Below are 24,622 nucleotides of genomic sequence, written 5' to 3' on the forward strand. Positions count from 1 at the left end.
CTCGAGAGATGCTTGGGTAGGGAGGTGCGGCCCGGGCGTTCAAACCCTGACCTTGTTTAAAACACAATTCTCCGATTTCCCTATCCCGTTTAAGACCGAATTCAAAATTTTCCGGCCCTTTCTACGCCATTTAACCCAAAATCACACCTTGTTTAAGACTAGAATGAAATAAGAATACACTAGTTTCTTACTGTATTTTAATGCATTGGCAATCACAATCTGTTTAAGCCATTAGGTCATGTAGGGATACCCTGTTTAAGACAGAAAGTGATGAAATAGATACCCCGTTCAAGACAAAACACCCTGAAAACCATACCCTATCGGGCCGCACGTCCCCTTTAAGGTCACATAAGGGAGTACCCCCCCCCCCCCCGGGTCTAGATCATACCGAAAATTACGATCCAGGTCATTGACCCGGCGTCACATACATATTAGGACCGTACAAAGGGTTTCTGTCTCTAAACGAAAGGTGAAAACGCTAGACTTCTCTACAATTACATTTCCTTCGTCCAGGGCTCCTGCTTCGTCCGGTTGTGTCATATAATGTAATCTAGCCCCGAGAAGGCACATGACTACCGAAAGTTACGCGACAGAAGTTGGTACCATGCCAGTAACGGCTTTTGTGGTTGGTAAGTCCATCCCCTTTTTTGTCTGTTTACAGTCGTCCGACTGACACGGATTTTGGTCATCAAAAAAAAAAGGATGATCGTGGCGGTATCATTTGCGGACCTGTATAGTACTATTAAAAAAAACTTCTTTGTAGCAGCTCCCTAAGATTTTTTGGAGTACAAATACCAGCTAAATCCTAACATTGAGCCAATTTTCAGAAAAATTAACCTTGAAAAAACTCGTTAAAATAGCCTTACTTTTTAGGCTAAACTGGCCTTGTTTCGCGCGCTAACATAATGAAAATTCACGTATCAGTTAGAAAACTGCGCGCGCTCGCGCCATTTCAGTACCCCGTCGCCGCGCGCCAAATGGAGTCACCTTTAATAATCCACGGCAAGTGATTAAAGTTCCTGACTCTTTTCCTGAAAAGATCTAGCCACTGTTGTAAAATCAGCTCAACCCCCGACAATGCACTAGACTGTGACAGAGTGACTGACATTGGCCTTTCACCCTAACTAGAAACAGATACGTTGTTTGAAGACTTTCGAAGAAGTCTCTGGACTAAGAAAACGATAAATGTAAGTCGGGACAACATAATAAACCATTTTTCTCTCCCTCCCCCCCCCTCCCTCCCAACTTTAGACTCCTGACTCCTCCAATGACTGCTTCTGCCTTTAACCCGAAAAGATCTGGCCACCTCAGTGTGAAATCATCTCAGATATATTAAAGGACGGTAAAAAATCAAAAAAAGTTTTCAACCTCCCACCAGCCTCTATTTTCTGAAGTCGACCGATTTATGAGTACAACGAGGCGAGTCGTGTTGAGACCACAAGTCAGCGTGAAGTAAAATATTAAACGGGATGGTTAAACTACGAAAGCCGAGGAGGGACTTCCGACTTCGGACTTCTGACTTCCGACTTCCGACTTCCGACTTCCGACTTCTGACTTCCGACTTCCGACTTCCGACTTCCGACTTCCGACTTCCGACTTCTGACTTCCGACTTCCGAATTCCGACTTCCAACTTTTTTTTTTATTTTTAACTTTTTTATTTTTATTATTATTTTTTTAAATAAACTCTAGTGAGCAGCACACAGCAACAGATCTTGTCAACTTCTTTATTATCTACTACCGGTTTCGTCTGATAACACAGACTTCATCAGGGAGTTAGAACAAGAAAGTGAGGGAGCATATTTTATACCTAATCATTGTAGTACAAATCACGTTCCAACATGGGTGTGAACAGCGAAAAAACACCCAAAAAGCATTACGTGCAGGATATGACCGAAATACTGCGTGACGCTGAAAATGCGCAATGTTTAATTTTAGGGCTCACGGATTTAATGTTACAGTCAATCCAGGTCACGCGTGAACAGTATTTCTAAGAATGAAATTAACATTCGAATTTCTCTTTGTAATGCCCGACGTGTGAATGGAATGTTGGACATTTCTCTGGAAATCGTTCCGAAAAAGACGCATTGACCGAAAAAAAGATTCAAAATACTTGGGAAACAATTGTTATTCTTGAAATATTCAATTTTGCAAAGTAAACAAAAATTCATAGCTTTATACCGTCAATAAGCTAGGGAAATTTATACGGGAACTCTGAAATCTCGTTGGCGATTTTCAAAACTGACATGTAAATCTCCGTTCAAATTTCAAAAATATCGTTCACGCGTGACCTGGGTTGACCGTAAATCTTAACGTTAAATCTTTAATAGAAAAAACTACCTCCAAAGATACGGGATCGCAATGGGTACAAAGATGGCAGTATCCTTTGCCAATATTTTCATGGCAGAGATCGAAACAGAAATAATTGGCCGTAGTGCTACAAAACCGCTTGCATGGAAGAGATGCATCGATGATGTCTTCTCTCTATGGAACGTAAGCAAAAATGAAATCCAAACTTTTATAGAGCTAGCCAACAACTATCATGCGACCATAAAATTCACGGCTGAAATTTCAGAAATTGAAATCACTTTCCTTGACACATGTGTATACAAGGGCGAAAGAGTAAAAAATGAATCAAAACTTGACGTGCGCACGAACTTCAAACCGAGAGAAACGTTCCAGTAAAGCATTTTTCTTCCTGCCACCCTCCAGGCGTCAGGAGAGGCTTTACCAAAGGCGAAGCCTTAAGACCTCTCAGAAAAAACTCTTCAAAAACAAAATTTGAAGGAAACATCACTCTATTCAAACAGAGACTACGCAACAGAGGTTACCCCGATAACCTTATAGATAAAACTCTCTCAGAAGTCAATTTCAGCGAAAGAATGTCGGCACTACAAAACCAACTAAAAACGCACAAAAACATTTTGCCGTTTGTTACTTCACTAGAGTTTATTTCAAAAAAAAAATAAAAAAAAAATAAAAAAATAAAAAAAAAAAAGTTGGAAGTCGGAAGTCGGAAGTCGGAAGTCGGAAGTCCGAAGTCCGAAGTCCGAAGTCCGAAGTCCGAAGTCGGAAGTCGGAAGTCGGAAGTCAGAAGTCAGAAGTCAGAAGTCCGAAGTCGGAAGTCGGAAGTCGGAAGTCGGAAGTCGGAAGTCCGAAGTCAGAAGTCCGAAGTCGGAAGTCCGAAGTCGGAAGTCCCTCCTCGGCTTTCGTATTAAACAGCTATATAAAGAATACGTAATACCCCTCATTTTTCTCGAAATCTTTCAATCTCGGAAGGCCTTGGAACCGACCTGGAAGTGTCCAAGACTCTGAGCCATCCATGTTAATGCCCAGCGGTACTAAGTTTTTTCAAATAAGGTACTATGATTTATCCTCGAAGGAAGACTGCCAGAGGAAGAGTGGATTTTTACATGTAAAAATGTTTTTCAATGCTCAATCATCTAAAACTTATTTAATTTCAACTTCACGTAGTTGAAGTTTAATCAGGTACTTAGGCGGCTGTTTGTTGTTTTTTTCTTTTGTTTGTTTGTCTTTTATTCCGTTTTCTTGTCTGACACCTTAGTGATCTTTACACAAAACAGAATTTGAACAACTGGCTAAAACATGGCGGACGTGCAAGTGTGTGATGCTTTTGCCACCGTTTGTGCTACTGTTTCTCCAGGATTAGAATCTGTCGCTATCCAGGAGTGTAAAGAAAAACTTGACTGTAAATCCATACGGGAAGGAAGAGGCCGTGTTTATTTTGAAATTCCGGTAAATTCGTTTTCCAAAGTGAAAACTCTCAGGTCGGTTGAGCACCTATTTGTTGTAGTAAAGGAATTTCAAGAAAACAGCGAAGAACTCGATTGCTACAGCCCAGAAATACTTGAAAAGCTTTACAAACTGCCTCAGGATCTGGAGTGGGACTTTTCGCTTGCTTTGTGGAAACAGTTTACAGGGTATTCTGGAATTCTTTTCAAAAGTGAGATCTCTGAAGAAATTCCAGGAAAATTCGAAGCCTCCAAAGATAAAGAAGACCAAAATTCAGTAGAAGATAGCATTGTGGAGGCTGTGACTGAAAATGACAGCAGAGAAGCACCGGCGAAAAGAATGAAACACAGCAATGGAGATTCTGGCGAGGAGAAGGTGAGGGAAGGAAATGAAACATACTGTACCGATTGAAACTATTTGTGCATTAGCAAACGTTAAAACCTCATCTTTTCTAATGCTGATTGCTGCTAATTTCATGGTGGAACGATGTCGTGGCAAAGCCATTGTGCAATAAACATGGTAATTGTTCAAATTATATACACATGTATATTTGCACTGGGGTTGAAAGTTTAAATAGAAGAAAGACTGTCAAAGTTTTCTTTATCCAACTTAAGCAGTTGCAAAGAGAAAGCCTGAAAAAAATTTGGCCTTTAACCATATGGTGGGATAAAAACAGCACATGCATCACAGCAAGAAGCAACTGAAAGCTGTGGTGCAATAGACTTGTGGTAATACCTTCAAGTTGATACAATAGTAATCAATAATTGTTCAAGTATTGTTTAACTTTATTTATGCATGGAGGGAGCATCAGACTGCACTGTACTGAGGTTGCCAAAATAATTTATTACTCTTACTACCCTTTTTCTTTATGTAACAAGACATATCACAACAGATAGGTATACTCTATCCTGGCGTTGCAAATGAGAGCAAGGGTCGTGTTCCCTGATATTGCATCACCTGATAACAAACTGCTAAGCTGCTTAATGATTCGTCTTGTTGTCTGTGAACAAAATTGCTGTCATCTATCAATGACTCTGAGGTCTTTTGTTTTTTCAGTCTGATCACAGCTTGACCGGTAGCAAATCTTCAGGGATAGAAAGCTGTACCAGTTTACCTCGATTCCATGTTACATGCACTCGTACTGGCAATAACCATAGCTTCTCGTCACCTGAGGCTGCAGCCAAGTTTGGAGGAGGCATAAATGACTGCTTTGGCTGGCGCGTGGACCTGAGCAATCCAGACATTGAAGTTCTACTTAAGATTGTCAACAACAATGTTGTTATTGGCATTGCATTAACAAAGGAAAGCAGAGGAAAAAGAAACATTGCTCACTTTGGTCCAACAACATTGAAGGCATCAATAGCTTACTGCATGCTGCGGTTAGCAAACATCCAGCCAGGTGCAAAATAACCCTTTATGTACCAAGTGATGAACATGAAATTTCACCTTACATTATTGGTTCTTGATCTAAAAAAATAAAAGTCATGAGAATATAAGAAATGATCACCAAAAATGTGTTGATGTTTAAAGAAATTCTCCTTATTTAAAATATCTCCTTATGTTATCAGTGCTGGATGTAACATAAAAGTCATGAGAATATAAGACGTGATCACCATGCAAGTCATGAGAATATAATAAGTGGTCATCAAAAATGTCTTGATGTTTAAAGAAATTCTCCTCACTAGTCCTATAAGAAATGCATGAAATACAGTAAGGAGAATAAAGATGTTGATATCAGAGCTAAAGTGTTAATAATGGACACTGTTCATACTTTCAACAGTGTCTGGCATACAGGTTTTGCTAGAACAAGGCCTGCATCCCTGTGGCATCCAAACTACACAACAGGCCAAGGGTAACTCTAACCCTACCCTAACCCTAAGCTTAAGTTGCAGACTGTGGTGTGAGTTGGGAGCCACTGGGTGCTGGCTTAGAAGTAGTCCATGGCCTACTGGCCTGCCAGCCTGCCTTTAGTGATAAAGTGCATCTGTAATTGGGTTTGACTGCAATGCTTTTTTGGTTCACTTTGTAATGTAACTGAGCTATCCATTGTTTTGTATTGCCAGGTGATGTTGTCTGTGACCCCATGTGTGGCGGTGGATCTATTCCCATTGAGGCCGCCTTGAATTGGCCCACATCTGCACACTTGTGTGGGGACCATCATGAGCTGGCTCCTCCCAGAACCTTGGCAAATGTTCAGAGTGTCAATGAACAACAGCTTCATGAGAAGTAAGTTCTACAGGAGAATTGCAATAGTGTGGACGGGCGATGATTGAATCCAGGTTTTAAAGACCTAAATAACCGTGGATAAGTTACTATGTAGATGATAAAGTTCCCTTCAACTTTTAAATTTAAAATTTATTTGTGAATAAAATTTGCATGGTGCATAATACCATGACAAGATGATCGAATACTTTTTTACGGTATGGGGATTCTCTTCTGGTTGAATTGGAATTTGGAAATACTGGCTTTTGAGGAGAGGGGAAAACCAGAGTACCGAGAGAAAAACCTCTCAGAGCAAGCACAAGAACCAAGTTGGTTCTCGTTGGCAGTAAGAAACTCAACCCACATATGCCGCCAAGTCCAGGAATCAAACCCAGGCCACATTGGTGGGAGGCGAGTGTTCTCACCAGTGCGCCATCCCTGCTCCCATTTTGAGACTAATGTATCGATATGATACACTGTAGTCACTTGTCCACTCATTATCTGCTCTGAAGCTGAGCTGGAGCCAAAATATGAGGATTCTAAATAACATAAAATAGAAGGTTTGTAGTCTGGAAGGAATTCCATTTCAAAATCTTTCAAGGTTACTCGCATCTTGGGGGCTAGGAAAGTGGGTTTGGTACCACATAGAATGTTGAAACATTTCCTTAGTTGCATGTATTTTCACATTTTTGGATAGAAGTCAAAGAGATTTTTAACATACTTATAATACATGTAACATCACGCACTAGTTTATTCAAGATGTTGGATTTATGATTTTGTACGTTCAACTTACAGGTGTGGTCTCAAAGTGTTTGAACAATACCTTTTCCAAAGATAATAAGAAAATTATTGTGAAGTAGGCAGCTGTTGCAGTTTAGTTCTCACTAAAAGATACAGAAAGTTTGCTAGCAGCAAGTTGATAGGGAGTTCATTTTATTCAATCTGTCCCCAATTAGTGCTCTGCTCTAAATACATTTGACACTTAAATAAAGCGAAAGTAAAGTGAAGTAAAGTTCTTTACGTTTTCTTGACAGAAAAACTCTTTCCCTTGACATTTACCAGTGGGATGTTTGCAATCTTCCACTCAAGTCTAACAGTGTTGACGTCTTTGTTTCCGACCTGCCATTTGGCAAGAAGAGTGGATCTAAACACGAGAACTGGAAGTTGTACCCTAAAGCACTTGAAGAAATGGGGCGGGTGTGTTCTGTGGGAAGTGGCAGGGCTGTGTTACTGACGCAGGACAAGAGAGTGATGGGTCAAGTGCTTAATAAAACAGCACTGTGGAAAAAGGATTTGATTTTGTGGATGAATATGGGAGGCCTTAAAGCAGGACTATATGTTCTTTCTAGGACAAAAAACTGATAATTTGAACAATTTTTAGGAGTGCTTATAAATATAAAAATATTGGTTGCCCATGAGTGTGAATTACACCAGGAGACAAAGACTTGGACAGTTAAACCTGGGGTGACAGGGGGGGTGGGGGGGGGAGGGGACTACTATAATTATTATTATAAAAGTGATGGTACTGATTGTTAGAAATTTTGAAAAAAAAAAAAACCCTAACAGGCACTAAAATTCTGTTTTGTGGGCATGATTTGAACAATTTTTTACCCCTAAGAGGTACCAAACCAGTTGACTGACATTTACTTCTTGTCATATTTTTCGGCTCAATGCACTAAAAGCTACCACGACTATACCTCTCACAGAAGTCGTTTTAGATTATTTCAGCACCCTTAGGGGTACCAAACCATGAATTTTAACCTCTGAAAGGTGTGACAATCCCCCTGTCACTTTTACGCGGGAGTCCCTCCCCCCCCCCTCCCCTGGGGCATTTAAAGTCCTTCCCACACAAACTGGTTTAACCTGTTTATTTAAGATTATTTTATCTCTCTCTTTGTTTCAACCCTACTGAGCCTGGTAATAATTAATATTGGTTTAATTTTTTTTAGCATTAATGGTTATTAACAAATAAACCAAGGTTAATGTTTCTATTGATTCTATTGATGACTTGCGCAATTCGTAGTTTCAAAAGTTGGCTGGATTTGTCATTCACTAGTAGCTTTGAGTTCCTTTAGATGAGTCCTTATTTGATCGCACATTCTATGAGACTATAAGACTGCGGGAAGTCTCTCATTTCTCCCAGGGATCGCCTTGCGGGGCCCGGGGAGCCCCTCCCACAAATATTTTTTGGAACCAAAACAGCGGGCCGAGGCACCAAGATATTTCGTTTCACATGGATAAACAAGTCAAATGTTCGGGAGCAATCCCCTTCTTCACCGCTCCCCCCTTCCTCCCCCCCCCCCCCCCCCAAAAAAAAATCATCCACTTATCTTAGTCTGAATCCGATACTGTTTGTCACAGTAATTTTAACTTTGCTTTAGGCAGCTTAAAACAATTAGTAAATGGGCAAGTTTCAGGTCTCGTCTTTTAAAATAACAAAGATGGCGTTTCGTCTATTTAGATTATGTTACGGACATCTATATGAAGACGGGGCAGAACTTGCCCGCATCTTCATATAAAGGTTTTTAAAATTCTTTGACTTAACGGAACTGTATCTTCGCTATTTAAAAAGACGAAACTCTCAAACCATGATGTCAGTTTTGCTAATTTTTCAGCAGCGTTACCTCGCCTTGAATTTTGACGTAACGTAAACGAACGTAAACAGCACAATCAGCCAATCAGAACTCGAAGGAGATACATGTAACCAGCGTCAAGCGCGGGAAAACGCGTACGACCAGGCACGATTGGTTTTGGTTTGGGTTCCCACCGGTTGAAAAATGGCGCGAACTTTGCCAACCAATCATAGGGCCTAGTAAAGCAAAACCAAAGCAAACGCGAAATTACTTTCGGCACTCAATTGAAAACCGCTCTAATTAACAAATCGACGGCAGTTTTCTATGGTCTATACTCTTATAGACCATAAAATGATTTCAAAAAATGTTCAAAAACTCAAGTGGAACCACGAGCCGCAGGCGAGTGGTTTCACTGCTACGTTTTGGACATTTTATACCTATTTTAAGATTTGATATGTGAATAGTTTTCTCTTTTGCAAACAATTATTATTTACATATTTATTATTTGTTTATCTATTTATTTATTTTTATCTCCTAGTATAGTATACACTGTTTTAGGAGTATCCCTATTAAAGCATTTATAGAAAAACCTACTGCCGCGATGAGATGCGCGAGGAAACGCGACGCACCGGTCTGATGGCGGAGAATAATGAAGTGCGCGCTCGCGTGTTCCCTTCGCTTTACTTTGAGAACAAACAAAACACTGCAGGTAGCAAACGATTTACTGAACAAATAGCGGTTACCCTTTCTTCCTTCGTTCTTGTTAATTATCTCAATTAAAAGATGTTTCATGCCTAAAGTTTACACTAATGAGATGCTCTGCACGCGCAAGATTCCAATTGACGTCTAATTTGTCTTACGTCACAAAGGAAATTTTATTCGCAGTTTGCTTGTTTTGCTGACGGCGTGTGTTTTTGCTGAGTTATTTATTGTACGGAAAACAGAAGAGCGAAGAGATCAATTTCAAAATGGAGTCCGACAAGAAAGGTAAATTTACAAATTAACATCGTATAAAACTGTGCGACGAGGGTTTTTTCCAGTTCAAGGGTAAAGTTCTTTTTTTTTTTTTTTTTTTGACCGAGCGCATTTCATAAACTGGAACATTTCAACTTTTCACAAACAACATTTCAAGAGAAGGGATAGAAGTCAAATAACAGTATCGCATAGGGACAAAAAAGACAAATAAATTGCATTCATTCAATTGTCTTTCTCGTTAAAACAAAAAAAACAAAACGAAACAAAGCTAAACGGCTGTAAACAAATCATCTTCCGTGCCGCACAAGCTCCTAGCAACGCGTGCCAGATAACACACGCCATAGCAACAGCCACGTCATGCCGATAGTTCGGGTTTTTTTCCCACATAACTTCATTTGATGGAAAACTTTGCCGATAATAAAATGCTTCTTGCTTTTAAAAACATTTTAATCATAATCGGTCCTTTTGAAACGGCAGACATCTACAGAATGTCATGGTTTCTAATCAAATCGTTTGTCTTAGGTCGGAAGTCAACCAACGGAGGTCGAAATAATCTCCTGAGGCAAATACAGGAAATAGAGATACGGAACATGGTAAGAATACAATTAAGCTTATATTTTCAGTTTTTTGAGGGAAATGTTTGATTTGATATGCCTTCAGTTATTATCAGTTATATTGAAAATGGCAGCTGAATTCAATTTAATCCAATTCAATTAACCTTATTTACCTTTTTGCCTAGACATTAATAAATTAAACTATATACAACAGATGTAATAAATTACACAATTATCTCTACTAAAGGATAAATGTAAATTAAAGAAAACCTGAACTAAACAAATTGGCAAGAAGTTTGGACAATGCAACTAGCTGTAAAACTAATCGAGCGGATGGCCCAATACAATTAACAAGGTTCAGAGTATATTGAAAAGATGTAATTCATTTAATTATTATAAAATTAAGACTTCCTACAGAAGTCTAGTTAACTTTTAGTTTACATACTATAACTTATCAAACCATCAGTAAAACATCACGTTAAATCGACAGTTACAATTACGTTTTTCATAAATGAGAGACCGACGCAGTTATGTATGCTTCTAAAAGAAAGCCTGGAAAAAATTCAGGTTTGAAGCGGATTTGATGCCATTGCCAGTGCAGTGCTTTACCAACTGAGCTATCAAGCCAACTGGGAGCTGATTGGCTGGGATAAAGGGCATTTGTTCTTAATTTTCCTTTTACCGAAGGCAAAATTGCTTACTCCTGATTGGTCAAGCAGCAAAAATATTCGCTCCTGATTGGCTGTCCACGGCATTTCTTCATTCATGGTTGGTTTCTTCTTTTAACCCCGACAACAACGAGTTCTTTCAGGTTCATTTGAGTTTGACTTTTTAAGCCGAATTGTTTGAGCCAAAAATACAAAAAAATGAATTTTTTAGGCATTTTAAATGTAATAGCAATTTCCCTCGTCCGGATGCGCGACTTAGACAATTTGTGAGAACTTTGAGAATACGCGTGAAAATTAACCCTTAATTTTTCTCGGCCTCGTGCAAGTACATGTACATATACCTTGAACTTCATAAAGTCGTAAACTGCGCGAAAATACTTCTGTATTAGGAGGTACCGTCCTTAAGTGTGCGAGTAAATACAAACACCTTACTACTTCTATTAAACGAAAGGAACATCTTTTATTTTTTTTTCTCTGCAGGTGCTGAGAAACGCCATAAAAGATAAGGAAAAGGCTATTCAAAACATTAAGGGTCTGGGAACGTAAGTACAATCGTTATAATTCACTTGACGAAGAGGATCAGTCATGTTCCATGCATCTCCAATTTTCTGTTGTTTTGTTTACATAAACAGTAAAATGAAGAACGAACTCGATGAGTTAGAGAGGAACCATCAAGTGGAGATGGTCAAGCTTGAGGTATGGAACAGAATTCATTTAAGGCAATATTCGCGATCGTTTTAATCACTTTATACAGTCAGGGTTAATAATTTTGGCGCACATCAACAAAGTGTTAGATTTTTTGGATAGGCCAGACATTATTTCATATTTCAAGCGAAAAATATCACAATTCGGAGTTTATGAATGATAAAGAGTGATTCCTTGGCTATAAACTGTTTTCTTTTGTGGCCTTTAATTTGTCTGGCGAGGAGTTCGCGGGATCAAATTTTCAAAGCCTGGTTTAGCAAGGCTCCTTCATGTGGGGCGGTATTTTTTTTATTTTCAACGTAAAGAGATACAAGAGCTTACGTTTCGAACATTAGGCCTTCGTCATTGTGGATTGTAAGTGGTGTGTATAGATACGCTATTAGCGGAAAATTCCGCCAATGACGTATCTCGCTTCCACTCCCTTCCATGCAGCGCCACATTTTGTTTAGAAACTAACTTCCCTATCTATTTTTCTTTGTGATGGAATTTGCCTTTTAACAAAACAGTGATCAGTTAATTGCATAATGCAAATTTTAGACTAAGTTGGCGGGATCAAATTTTCTGGATTTAGCAAGTCTCTCCCCTCCGGGTAATCGTAGTTGGGATACATGGGCGCCTTGCAAACTTTAGTTCTTTGCTCTCAATGCGAAACAGAAATCTCATCTTTACTTTTTATAGAATTCAATGGCACGACTGGAGACTGAAAACGAGGTCTTGAACAGGTAAAATGTGTCTGAAAATGATACGTAAATAAGAGTCCACATTTGACATTTTCTTAACATTTATTCGCCAAAGTTGTGAATTGGAAAAGAAAACAACTTATTTTACTAAAGACTCGTTTGGATTTGTTTTCTGTGAAATTGAAGAAAGGAAAGCTGCATGCAGCACCACAGTCTCTTTAAAAACTAACATCCTTATCTATTGTTAATGTGATGGATTTTGCCTTTTAACAAATCAATGATCAGTTAATTACGTAACGCAAACTTTAGTTCGAATTGACGGTATCAAATTTCAGAGATTTAGTAAGCTCCCTCCGGGTAATTTTGGTTGTGATACAAAGACGCCTTGCCAACTTAAGTTTTTTTTTTCTTAATCAATAGTAAAACATAAATCTCATCTTACCTTTAATTCGTTCTCAGTCCCCAGTCGTTTCATTTCATTCTATTTAATAGAATAAAATGACGACTGGAGACTGAGAACGAACGCTTGAACAGTTAAAATGTCTCTGATAATGAGATGTAAATAGGGTCCACATTTGACATTTTCTTAACATTTATTTACCAAAGTTGTGTGTTGGAAAAAAAACTTATTTGACTAAAGATTCGTTTGGATTTGTTTTCAGTGAAATTGAAGAGAGAAAAGCTGCAAGGGAGGAGGTGAAACTTGTTAAGTCTTTTGGTTTTTCTTTAGTCTTACTTTCTTGAGCAAAACTTCATAATCTTCAAGTTCCTGTTCCAAGACCATTTTATTGTCTGTACAATCTGAATATTTTTTGAAGTCCTTCTTGGGTATTGCTTTACACAAGCAAGTATTTTATGTCTAAGTATTTTAAACATCTATCATCTAATTACCAGGCTATATTAAACATAACATCACATTTTTTTTCATATGCCACTCATCGGCGTTCAAATCCAAGCAGTATGCAGGGTTTGTCCCATGAACCTAGTTTAATGGCCTTAGCTCACACGAGTCTCCTGTAGTTCAGTTGTAGAGCATCCGAACTAGTAATTGGTGGGCCAAATACTATACCTGGTCAATGACCGAAAATACATCTATGATTTATTTTTTTTAGTCGCAGGCAACAGTCAATGCACTGAACGCAGAGGAGGAAAGGTAATTGATACCAGTAAGATCGAATGATAAGTTTAAAGGAAGAAATTTTTCCTTGCAGCGAGTTGACCATGATTTCGTTTATTTTTAGGAAAATTCAAGAGCTAGAAAAGGAGCTTGAGGAGGTGGAAGCTGAAGTAAGTCCAACCTTGTAATTATAGTCATCGCGTTTTCTCGATGTGTCTCGATGCAGCGCCATATCTCGCTTTTTCAATCGGCTATTTGGTAGTCTTCTCCGAACACAGATCTATGTGAAATTTACACAAGTTATTGCTGTTGAAGTGAGGTTTGTTATGGTTGATATTTTAGCAAAATCGGTTTTACGAAGCTATAATAAAATCTATCACTCGTTTCTGAGTGTTTTGATGAAGCGTATCAAAAAAAAGTTACGAGACGTTTAATGCTAACGATCTAAAATATAAAAAAACTTACTCATTCTCAGGATCAAAAGTTCGGTAAAACTTTGGCTGCCTCAAACGATGACTTCAAGGCACACATTGACAGTATTCGCAAGTCACTTTATCAAAGTAATAAATATTTATTCTACGATCCATTCACTATACCACATATATATTCAGTTATTGAGATGTTTTAGTGATTTATTTAAAATCAAACATACATAATTTTCTTTATTCTTGTCCATTTGATTAAAACACAACATACTTTATGAATCTGGTGATGAATCAGTTTTCTGATTCAAATCTGGGTAGCAGAAAATTTACAATTTGATGATTTCGAGGATTTTTGTCTACAGTAGTCATGGCAGTAACTAGATTTTTTTTGGGGGGGGGGGGAGGGGGGACTAAAATATTAATTCTGATAACTTCAATCCAAAATTAACAACTGGCGTGAATTTTACAACAAACTTCATGAGAAAATATTTCAATCGAACATAACATGGTTACTTAACAATTATTCCACGAACGCGCGTTGGATATGAGATGATAGATAGCCAACGAGGCGCGTAGATTAAAAACAATCAAGAAATGATGCTAGATCTTGCTGATTTCGCTTTGCAAGAACAACCAGAAGACAATTTAATAATCGTTTTCACTCGGGCATGGTATAATGGCTCATATACCATGGCTGCTGAACCAATCAAATCCCTGGAATTGCATTATACAATGATCCAGTTTTTGATAAATCCAACTATACAAGCGTGGCTGAGGAGTTGTACTCGGGACTACCGAGAAATAACTCCAACTCCAGCAAGTGGCCAGAGCGGGAATTGAACCCGACCGGTCCTCCGGAATTCAAGTCTGAAGTAAAGTAGTTTGCAGCGCGAATAAAACCCGTGAAAGCTATGATGTGACTTTCATGATAGAAGTGATACTTAGCCCCTTTTTGGAAGATTATTCGTCTTCTGCGTTCATTTTCTCTTGAAAAATAAAAGGGCTCACTTGTTTTAGGTTCGCGTAATAAGTTGCGTAAGGCTCAGGTAAAAAAGAAAGCAATTTTCAAGGTTTGTTCTCAAGGATTCATCGCTGTATTATTACGGGAGCGAGTTTCTAAAGAAACTGTACTGCTGCGTCGGTGAGGGACTGGAAAGGAATATTTAGCTTTATCAGCTGAGTTGTCGAGTGAGGTAATTTGGCCACAGTAAAGTGATTTGAGAGCTCATATCTCGAATATCTCGACAGCTCTCGAATGTCTTTACAGTGGCCAATTTAACTTAACAACTGCTATCACTCCGATGTGCTCAAATACATACTCAAGGCACTAGCTTTAATAATTATCAATCCTAATGAATGCTTTTATTTATTCTTCAAACAGACGGAACAACTAGCGGACTCCACTGATGCGATGAAACTCGATATCAAGGTTTTTTGTTCAGCTTATTTATTTATTTATTTATTTATTTATTTATTTATTTAATTATTTATTTTGGGGACTGAGCTGTGCTCAATTATATAATTTGATGGCGCCAACCATTTTCTTAAAGTGAGCCACAAACCTAGATGACTGATTTCAGTGGGATCTTTGTTTTAATGATGCGATGTTGCAATGTTTTGGAACCGAGTATTGAAATGTCATACATTGGGAAACAGAACGGTTTTCAATTAAGTGTTTTGAAGTAATAACGCGTTTGTTTTCGTTTCCGAATTGGCCAATTTCGTACATGGCTAGGAGGTTTAGGGGAATAAAACAACAAAAAGCCTTGTAGCCAAGCTAGAATTTTAATATAACGAACTCACTCTCTGCGCACTCTGATTGCTTTACAAAAATTGGGCCATTTTTCCAACCAATATAGAAGAAGCAAAACCAAAACCTCCTTCGTACGGAAAACATGGCAGCCGACGTTTTACCACAACACCTTGCAAACCTAACACAGACAATAGGTCTATAGGAACGCTTAGAATTATGGGTAAATGTACCATTCGCCATCTTTTTCGGTGCCGCGGGTTATCCTTGTTCGCCCGCGATTTCCCGCGCTTGGCACCGGTTACATGTACTTTCTTCGAATTGTGAATGGTGAATGGCCAGTCCACAGTTAGCCACCCAGTCTGTCTGTCTGTTTGTTTGTTAGTCCCGCAGTTAGTTAGCTAATCAATCGGTCAGTCTTTCAGCCAATTTTTCCATCCTACCTAAATTCATTCATGAGTTCATAAGTATCTTTTTTTTTTACGCTTTTTACAGATGACGAACGCAATCGTCGAGGAATACAAAAGGTACATGTTTTACTCCCTTAACTTTCTCGTAGACCCAGAGTACAAATTTTGATATAATCTTTGTTCCAAAACTTGGAATTTGACTCAATTTTATCCTTGTTTCAATCACAGTGAACTTATAACTGTTCAAGAGGAGTTGAACGCTGTGAAGATGAAGGCACAGAAGGTAACACATTGTCCTCTTTAAAAAGATATACAACTTTTAGTAGGAAGAGTTATTTTAAATGAATTAAATAGCAAAGCTGCAAAACGGAAGGAAGACGTCTTATCAAAAAAAAATTGACGTTACTTAAGGAAGACTTTTAAAAGTAGAGGAAACTGCGCCTTAATTTTGTGATTGTCTTTTCTATCTTTTTTCTCCTTGTATTACGAAAATGGCACCCGTCATTTGTCTTACGTTGCAGTTGAATTTTTGTTCGAGCTTATAAAACACTTGCTCAAGCAAAAACAACCTAAAGATTAGGTCATTTCCATAGTTGTTTTTGAGCCTCATTATGAAAGCGACGCTAAACGCAAACTTTTCATATGAAAATTACCTTTGTTTGCATATGAATGAAAACTCCATTTCATAACAAAAGCGATGCACGAAGCCTCACTTTCATAATGAGGCTCAAATAAACTCGGAAATGGCCTTTTGTGGGCCGACTAAAATAACTTAATGTTGTGTCTTTTTTAATCTTCAAGTTTAATGAACAGAAGGAGGAAAGAAAGAAGTGAGTATTCGAGAAATGATTGGACGATTGTGATTGTAGATCACTGGTTTTTGCTTGTAACGTACACTGTAACTGATTTTGTCCATCTCAATATACAAACGAATACAAAGCGCTAATGAAGTGGTTAGCGCGTCGGATTTTCAATGCGGGACCTTTTGTCACCAGATCGGAGGGTCGGTGGTTCCAGGCTATAATCTGGGTCAGATAGTTTTGAGACACCCCTCTCGTAACCGTGGTTAGAATGGAACGTGTTTTGTGGAGGAAGCAACATTGAAAAGGGGAAGGGGGATGAGCTCCGTCGAAACCGGTTTATGGTTTTTAGCCGGGATTGTAGGTTGCTCTCTTCATTATTATGTTGTTTTCTTAGACAAGAAACTTTGCTTCAAATTGTCTCTCTTCACCCAGGTGTATAATTAAAAATATAATTACCGGCAACATACTACTGGGGTTATACGCCCCACGATGAACTATCATCCCATCGGGGGGAGGGGGGAGTAGCAATTCTCCAAATTGTTTCATGCTCTGGGCGTATGGACCACTAATGCTCAAGATGCGACTATACCTTGCTACACTCCGACGACAGAAAGTACTTGAAGTTAACATTACCATCATTTTACCTTATTTCTAGAAAGCTGGAATGTGCCTGCAAAGAATTAAATTCGGCGCTTGAAGCGGTAAGTAAAAGATATGTTTTAATGTGCACGATTTAGTTCTCATTTCACACAGATGCTTGGCAGTATATAATACATCTTGGTAACTTCCAACCATGAGGAATCTATTCGGCTTGTCTTTTTATGTGAAGTAATGAGAGTTGTAGCTGGAATGTACCCCCACAACATGACATCTGCTTACTTTCAAAAATCCCGGTTTACAAAAATCCTTTGGCAATCATCGTCGGGCAATCAACTTTCTTGTTTAACAAACCTTGAATGAAATAAGTGTATTTTCAGCGGACATTCTTAATCTTGGTCGCTTGTCTATGCTTTTAATTTAGCTTAAAGTAATGCTAACAAATATAAACTATGTTAGCTTTGGTGCGCAAACGAAAACGGAAAATTTTGTCAATATCAGGGATTTCCATTTTGTTTTGCAGAATAAAGCTAAGCAAGCGGCTATAGACAGGATTAAAGAGGAAATCCAGGTTTGTTGTAATCCGTTGATGTAAGTTACTACAAGTCGTTCATAAAAGGATTTCACACGCTATTATAATGAAATACTCAATATCTTGTTCCTATTTTTTGTTAGGAAAAACGGCTGGCCATGTACAAGTCCATCAACGACTTTGAACGAAGAATTGTGGTTAGTTTTAAAAGTGAAACATGTAATATGACGACAGAGGTCGTGTTATGAGAGTGGTTGGTGGTTGCGGCGAGGGAGGAGGGGGTGGTATTTTGTCCATAGTAAAGATGGCGGGAATCGAAAAGAAGAAGTTGTTGGTTCTAAAATCAATACTCCAAAACATGGTTGGGCAGCTTATGATGTATACTCAACAGAAAATTAGTTTCAAACCTGACAGAAAAATCAGTTAAAAATTCAAGTAGTGTAAGCGTCTGGAACCCGGGTAATTTGCTCCTAGTCTCTTATCTATATCCACTACACCAACAAGGGCTTGCTGGCAAAATTGAACATTATCACGCCACGAGATCAGTTTCAACCAATTGGACTCGGATGGAGGTGATGTCATCCAAGGATGACTCAAAGTGCTTGGACCAGGGGTGGTGAACGTTTTGGGCCAATCCCCCACCCCCATTCCCCTTGGGTTCTTACCACATTGGTGGCAAAAGTTCCATATGAAACTAGATTCTTATTCAAACTCAAATTGCTTTGATTCCTTACAGGAATTGGAAAAAAAGAAGGCCGAAGTTAAAAGGTAATGGGACGTTAATGTTAGCTCGTCATTTTAATTGAGCACTTCCTGAAAAGTTGCAGAAGTGCTTTGAAAACTAATATTTCCGCGGCAGATTTATTATTTATTATTATCTATAAATACAACAAAAATCACAGTCTAAAATTTGTTATATGAAATAGTAGTCAACATTATTTTTCAATGGCATTTAGGTATTGCGAATTTTTAACAAATTTTTTTCTTAAATTTCAGCCAAAATGCTGCGATCGACCGCGAATTCGCGATATGGCGGCTTGAGGTAAAGATTTATAATTTTTTGTCTCGTTGATTGTGCAGGGTCTTCTAAAGATCGTTTTCTATCATAAGTAAGCTTTGTCAAACTCCTGTCAACGGCCGGAGACCTTCAACAAGAAGTTTGTTCTCCATTTGTTCGTGTAAGTGAGCAAGATGGCGGCTATGTTTTTAAACCATGGAGAACCTCCGAACTTTAATTACTGTAGCCCGGCCATTAATCCTTTCTTCTTTTCAGATGAAGATCAGGATCAACGGTAAAGAAAAGTAAGTGTTGAGTTTGAGACAGCAAATCTGTATTATTTAAACTATTCTCAGGGTATCCAAATTAATCGCGTTCGATTTTTCATTCCTGAGTTACTTTGAACCTCGTTATGGAAGCGATACTTCGTTCTTACCGTGGTTTTTGTTACTAAAATTAGTTTTCATTCATATACAAGCGAAACTCATTTTCACATGAAGAGCTTTGCACTTAGCTTCGCTTTCACAATGAAATTCAAAACAACTCGGAAAATTAATGGGTCGTTCATCTACGTCTGCCATGCTTCCCATTATTAAGAAGGGTTTTTGCCCCCGCAGGGTTTTGGCCCAGAGGCCAAAACCCGAGGAGGCACCCTAGGATTCCCCGCGTGCATACATATAAAGAATTTCAAAATGTAAGAAAGTAAGCACTGTAAGTAAATTTGTTAGTATGCGAAAAAAATCTCGATTTGATCAAACTAGGCGCGCACGGTCGTCTCGGGTAATATTTCAGCAACCGCGCAAGGTGCTGTCGGGTAGCTGTCATTCTGCAACCACGAAGTCTTCGAGCAGCGTTTGACGGTCTTGCGAGCAAGAGTTTGGGTTTCGTCGTCCTCAAGCAGCATTTCGAGTTCTTTCTAGCAGTGTTTCAAGGTCTTGCAACCACGAGTTCGCATTTCGCGATCATTTAGCAGCATTTAAACCACGAGTTGGCGTTTTGCCATCTTCTAGCAGCGTGTCAAGGTCTTGCAACCACGAAGTCACGTTTCGCCATCTTCTGCATCTTTAGCAGCCTTTCAAACCACGAGTTCACATAATTATACATACAATACGTTGCTGTTTCACAAAACAAAACTGTATGACTGTAATAGATTTCAATGTCAAATTTACAGAGAAATATGCTAACCAGTTACATGGATGTTAACTACAATAAATATTCAAACGTATCTTTTTTTAACATTCGTATGCACAGTATTTATATCCAGTAAAAACCATATACAGGTGTTAAACAGATCTTCAAAAGCGGGGGCAGCACTAGTGAAAACTATTACTAGTTTATTTTATATGCGGAAAAATATAGAGCGTGAGTATTGGTAATAAATAATTTAAATGAAGCTCTCGATGTTGATAATTCTACCGTTCCAGTTCCAGCGATGTTTATAAACAGACCAAATCTTGCTCGATTTAGCAGTTAACCTTCTACGCCTTAATACTGATCACCGTCTAATTTCTCCTAACTACGCTACTACTTGACCAAACGCGTAAGTCAGCGAGAATAGATGTAATGATCCCCAAAGATAAATGTTTTGATGTCTACAGACATTCTTCCAATTAGTACCATAAAGATTATGTAGAGAACAGTAGGGAGAATCTGCTCTTTTGATATTGTGGCTTGTCTGTCAAAACCAGAGTCACACTTCACGTCCCGCCCAGGGACCATTCGATAAAAATAGCTCTTAGCGTTCTGACCTTTCAGGGGAGAGGTTGGGGGGAGGGGATGGTGTTTACTTCCTCAAAGGTACCCACTGATGAAGTGTCAGCATTTCAAGCCTGCGCTGACATGAAGCAGCCTTTGAGAGTTTATTAATTTTATTCTGTTTAAAAAGCATAAAGTATAGATCTTGTTTAAAAACTAAAACAACACTTTACACTCGATTACACAGGGAGCCACTCAGAGCATGTTAAGCCTGTGGGACAACTGGCAAATAAATTACTCGTGTTCTATATTGTAGCGCGAATTTTTGAACAACTTCTCCCTTCCGCCTCCATGACATTCGGATCCACATGAAACGCAAAGCGGAAGCCGCTATCCAACTCCTTTTTGACAGCGGCTGTTTATTATAATTATATTGCCATTTTCTGTCTACAGCGAAATTGATGCCGTCCGTGAGAGAATTGCAGTCCATCAGGCCCGAGTAAGTATGATCATTGAAAACTGTTATAATTATTGACTAAAAATAAAAGCTTCATTGTGCTTTGTTGTTATAAAACGCACCCAAAGAAGTGACAATATTTTTTAAGCACGATTAAGTGTAGGGTGAGACACGAGTAACAGGTGATTGTTTTTACTTCCTTTTTGAGTGTTCTCGTCTTTGTCTTGCGTGTTTTACAACAGAAGCAAGCACCGTTAAGTTTTTTATTTGTTTTATAATATATAGCTTTACTAGCATTGTAAGACATCCGCTTTTATTCGCGAAGAAACATTTTTTTTCTTAGTTTGCGTGTGCGCGGAATGGCGTCCGGGAACATGATCGATTGCGTCAGCGTACTATGTTTTTCGGCAAAGTACTTTTGAAGTGCAGCTGAACTCCAATAAAACAAGAATTATTCTTATTAATTCTGGGGTATATATAGGATTTTGATACAGAGAATCCACCTTCACAAGTGCTGCAGATTTTCTGTATTGCTTCTGTCTGTCTTTCCCATGCGTTATTTTACTTTACAAACGTGTTTAGTTCCTGAACCAGCAAATAGGCCATTAGAGGGGTTCAACACGTTTTTTTCTGTTTTTACATATCGACCGACCATGTTTACAGTGTTAATGTTTGTAATGTTGTTATAATATACATACATGTATTTAGACAAGTAGTGGGAAGAAACTCCTTACATCATCTTTGTGTTAACGCGATCCCTGCCCGACTAGCACAATGTTTAGATCTCTAGTGACATCCGAAGAATGAAGTTTCTGTTTTCAACTGGGTATCGCCAAACCAAAACCAAGCTAATTCCTCTGTCCAATCACAATGGACGCAAACAGTGCAAAGAACCAATCGGCGAATCATCAGAATTCGAAGCACATACCCAGCACTTTCAAGTAACCGGCGCCAAACGCGGGAAAACGCGTATGACGTGTGAGCAAGTATTGGTCAGTTTGTTTTGCTTCTCATTGGTTGAGAAAGTGGCGCGAATTTTGTTAACCATTCATAGTGCGTAGTGAAGCAAAACCGAAACTTTCACATGAGATGACATTCAACTGAAAACCTTCATCCTTTTAGTGATAGTTTTGTTTTTAATTTGTAACGCTGTTTGTTATCAGCTATACGTAAAGAAGAGCCTCCTTATGTCAACACCGTCAGCATATCCACTTTGTCATGACGATCACTGTATTTTGGCTCGAAACAAAACTTTGTGAACTAATTTGTTTTCTTCTACCATCTTTCATTCATGCACCTCGTTAATACGGCAAAATTTGTGTGGGGTATTGGGTATTGGTGGTCGCATCACTGACGCTCTCGACCTTGTATACATCCCGTTTAATTCCATTTTTTTCCTTTAGAGCACCGACGTAAAGACTAAGAAGAAGCCTGGGTTCTTCCGAAAGCTTTTCCGCCGTCTGTTCAAGCGCCGCTCAAATAACTGACTTGTTCACAATTTAAATGTCTGTAGATAGATTCTACCATTGTTGACTCGAACAAAACTGAAAACGATGTATTTTGTGAATATTTTTTCATGTACGTTATGTTTGTATAAAAAGGGCAAGAGACTGTGAGACGTTTGCTAAATAAATGGACGATTTTTGACATGAAAATTGTGCGTCAAATTCAATTCATATTTTCCGTGATAAGCGGAATATTCCGCACGAATTAAATCGTATTACTTCAACCTACAAATCCGTCTACTAAAAACATAACTCCATGTTGTAGCGACGTTACTCTCGTACTGAACAACGAATATCTGTCCAGCATCAACGAAACCACGGAAAAACCGCCGGAAATAACCACAGGAATGTGTTGAGGTGGCATTAAGTGTTCACAACATAGCATGGTTGCTATGACAACAGATTACAACCACGAGATAAAAGCGCTAACAAGCCTCGCCTCACAGTATCTCTAGATAGCCCGGTAACAAAAAATTTCACATCGTTTGTGACCATACCTTTGCCTGTTATTATACAGTTAAATTTTAAAAGCACCACAGTAAACAACAGGGCTTGATTGTTCAACAGCCTATCCACACTATTCTATTTGAGTAATAGTCAGACACTTTACAGAGCCTGTTCAATTACACAATTGAATTCAAAGTTGTATTGATCGTGGGTAACGATGCTCTTACATAAGGCAAATTTTAATTATTGCAACTTACAACCAATGCTACTTGGAAAACAAGTTGCCGATGACATAATTGCACAGTCTCGGCATAATGCATTGTTTTGTAGGTTACAGCAAAAGTAGACTATTCTACTATTCCAAATTATTGCACCATCCGTGATACCAAACACTATATGGATATCCATTATTTTATATCAAGATTGTGCAGTTAAACGGGCCCCTGGCAACCATTTGTAAAATCATCTCAGATATAAGGACGGTGAAAAATCAAAAAAGCTTTCGACCTGCGACCAGGCTCTATTTTCTGAAATCGACCGATTTTTGTGTATAACGAGACGAGTATATAAAGAGTATCCCTCAACAAAATAACACCCCTCATCCTTCTCGAAAGCTTCCTCGGAAGGCCTTGGAACCTCATAAGATCTGGAAGTACCAAAGGACTCTGAGCCATCCAGATTACTGCCCAGCGGCACTAAGTTTCTTCAAATATGGTACCATGATTTATCCTCGAAGAAAGACTGCCAGAGAAGGAAGCTGGGAAGAGTCGATTTAGCGTGTGTTAATGCAAAAAAAAAAAAAAAAAAAAAAAAAAAAGACGAAAACTGTCTTTCAATGCTCATTCACCTAAATATTACTGAAGTCCAACTTCACGTAGCTGAAGTTTAATCAGGTACTTACGCGGCTTGTTGGTGTTTGTGGGTTTCTTTTTTTGTCTGACACCTGAGTGATCTTTACACAAAGCAGAATTTTAACAACTGGCTAAAACATGGCGGAAATGCAAGTGTTCGATGCTTTTACCGCCGTTTGTGCTACTGTTACTACAGGATTATTATCTGTAGCTATACAGGAGTGTAAGGAAAAACTTGGCTGTAAGTCCATACGCGAAGGAAGAGGCCGTGTTTATTTTGAAATTCCGGTTAATTCGTTTTCCAAAGTAGAATCTCTTAGGTCGGTCGAATACCTATTTGTTGTGGTAAAGGAATTTCAAGAAAACAGCAAAGAACTCAATTGCTACAGCCCAAAAATACTTGAAAAGCTTTACAAACTGCCTCAGGATCTAAAGTGGGACTTTTCGCTTGCTTTGTGGAAACAGTTTACAGGGTATTCTGGAATTCTTTTCAAAAGTGAGATCTCTGAAGAAATTCTAAGAAAATTCGAAGCTTCCAAAGACAAAGACGACCAAAATTTAGTAGAAGATAGCAGTGTGGAGGCTGGAAATGACAGCAGAGAAGCACCGGCGAAAAGCACATCGATGGAGATCCTAGCGAGGAGAAGGTAAGGGAAGGAAATGAAACATACTGTACCGATTGAGACTTAATAACTGCACAATACCCTCGGCTGCCACTTGAAATAAAAAGTGGATACGTGGATTTGCAGTCAAAATAATTATGGAGAAATTGATCTTAAATAATTCACAAGTAGATACACAGATACACTGTATACACAGTAAAAAAATATATCATTTCTGAGTCCTTATTTGATGGCACACTATGGGAAGTCTCTCATCTCTGCCAGGGGTCGCCTGGAGGGGCCCGGGGAGCCCCTCCCACAACTAG

At 38.7% G+C, this 24,622-nt stretch overlaps 2 protein-coding genes and 1 long non-coding RNA gene across 4 annotated transcripts in view; all 3 read left to right on the forward strand.

Annotated features, from left to right (window-relative positions):
• Window positions 1-3,574: 3,574 nt before the first annotated feature.
• On the forward strand, window positions 3,575-7,940 carry LOC146482404 (tRNA (guanine(6)-N(2))-methyltransferase THUMP3-like). The gene is made up of 4 exons (XM_085107256.1): window positions 3,575-4,126; window positions 4,808-5,150; window positions 5,815-5,977; window positions 6,988-7,940. Exons 1-4 carry the CDS (start codon window positions 3,605-3,607, stop codon window positions 7,313-7,315), a joined length of 1,356 nt encoding a protein of 451 aa, XP_084963382.1. The 5' UTR covers window positions 3,575-3,604; the 3' UTR covers window positions 7,316-7,940.
• Window positions 7,941-9,353: 1,413 nt separating this feature from the next.
• The window catches only part of LOC146482405 (uncharacterized), a 28,423-nt gene continuing 13,154 nt past the window's right edge, over window positions 9,354-24,622 (forward strand). Inside the window, exons 1-10 of one of the 2 annotated variants that reach the window (XM_085107258.1) lie at window positions 9,354-9,513; window positions 10,024-10,094; window positions 11,204-11,265; window positions 11,356-11,419; window positions 12,107-12,150; window positions 12,771-12,804; window positions 13,227-13,261; window positions 13,350-13,395; window positions 15,032-15,079; window positions 15,896-15,927. In XM_085107258.1, the coding sequence (XP_084963384.1) occupies window positions 9,495-9,513; window positions 10,024-10,094; window positions 11,204-11,265; window positions 11,356-11,419; window positions 12,107-12,150; window positions 12,771-12,804; window positions 13,227-13,261; window positions 13,350-13,395; window positions 15,032-15,079; window positions 15,896-15,927 (455 nt within the window). In that variant the 5' untranslated portion in view covers window positions 9,354-9,494. Of the gene's footprint in view, window positions 9,514-10,023; window positions 10,095-11,203; window positions 11,266-11,355; window positions 11,420-12,106; window positions 12,151-12,770; window positions 12,805-13,220; window positions 13,262-13,349; window positions 13,396-15,031; window positions 15,080-15,895; window positions 15,928-24,622 lie in introns of both variants that reach the window. The other variant, XM_085107257.1, reaches the window with a different exon arrangement.
• Window positions 17,885-19,069, forward strand: LOC146482406 (uncharacterized). The gene is made up of 4 exons (XR_014864131.1): window positions 17,885-17,939; window positions 18,479-18,510; window positions 18,739-18,784; window positions 19,016-19,069. It is a non-coding gene; the product is annotated as an uncharacterized LOC146482406 (long non-coding RNA).

Source organism: Pavona decussata, unplaced genomic scaffold, assembly GCF_977016875.1.
Source record: "Pavona decussata unplaced genomic scaffold, jaPavDecu1.1 SCAFFOLD_46, whole genome shotgun sequence".
NCBI classification, from domain to species: domain Eukaryota; kingdom Metazoa; phylum Cnidaria; class Anthozoa; order Scleractinia; family Agariciidae; genus Pavona; species Pavona decussata.

Coding starts and splice junctions, on each gene's coding strand:
- LOC146482404 (XM_085107256.1), top strand. CDS start 3,605: ATGGCGGACGTGCAAGTGTGTGATGCTTTTGCCACCGTTTGTGCTACT. Junction 4,127..4,807: donor GAGATTCTGGCGAGGAGAAG/GTGAGGGAAGGA, acceptor TTGTTTTTTCAG/TCTGATCACAGCTTGACCGG. Junction 5,978..6,987: donor GAACAACAGCTTCATGAGAA/GTAAGTTCTACA, acceptor TTTTCTTGACAG/AAAAACTCTTTCCCTTGACA.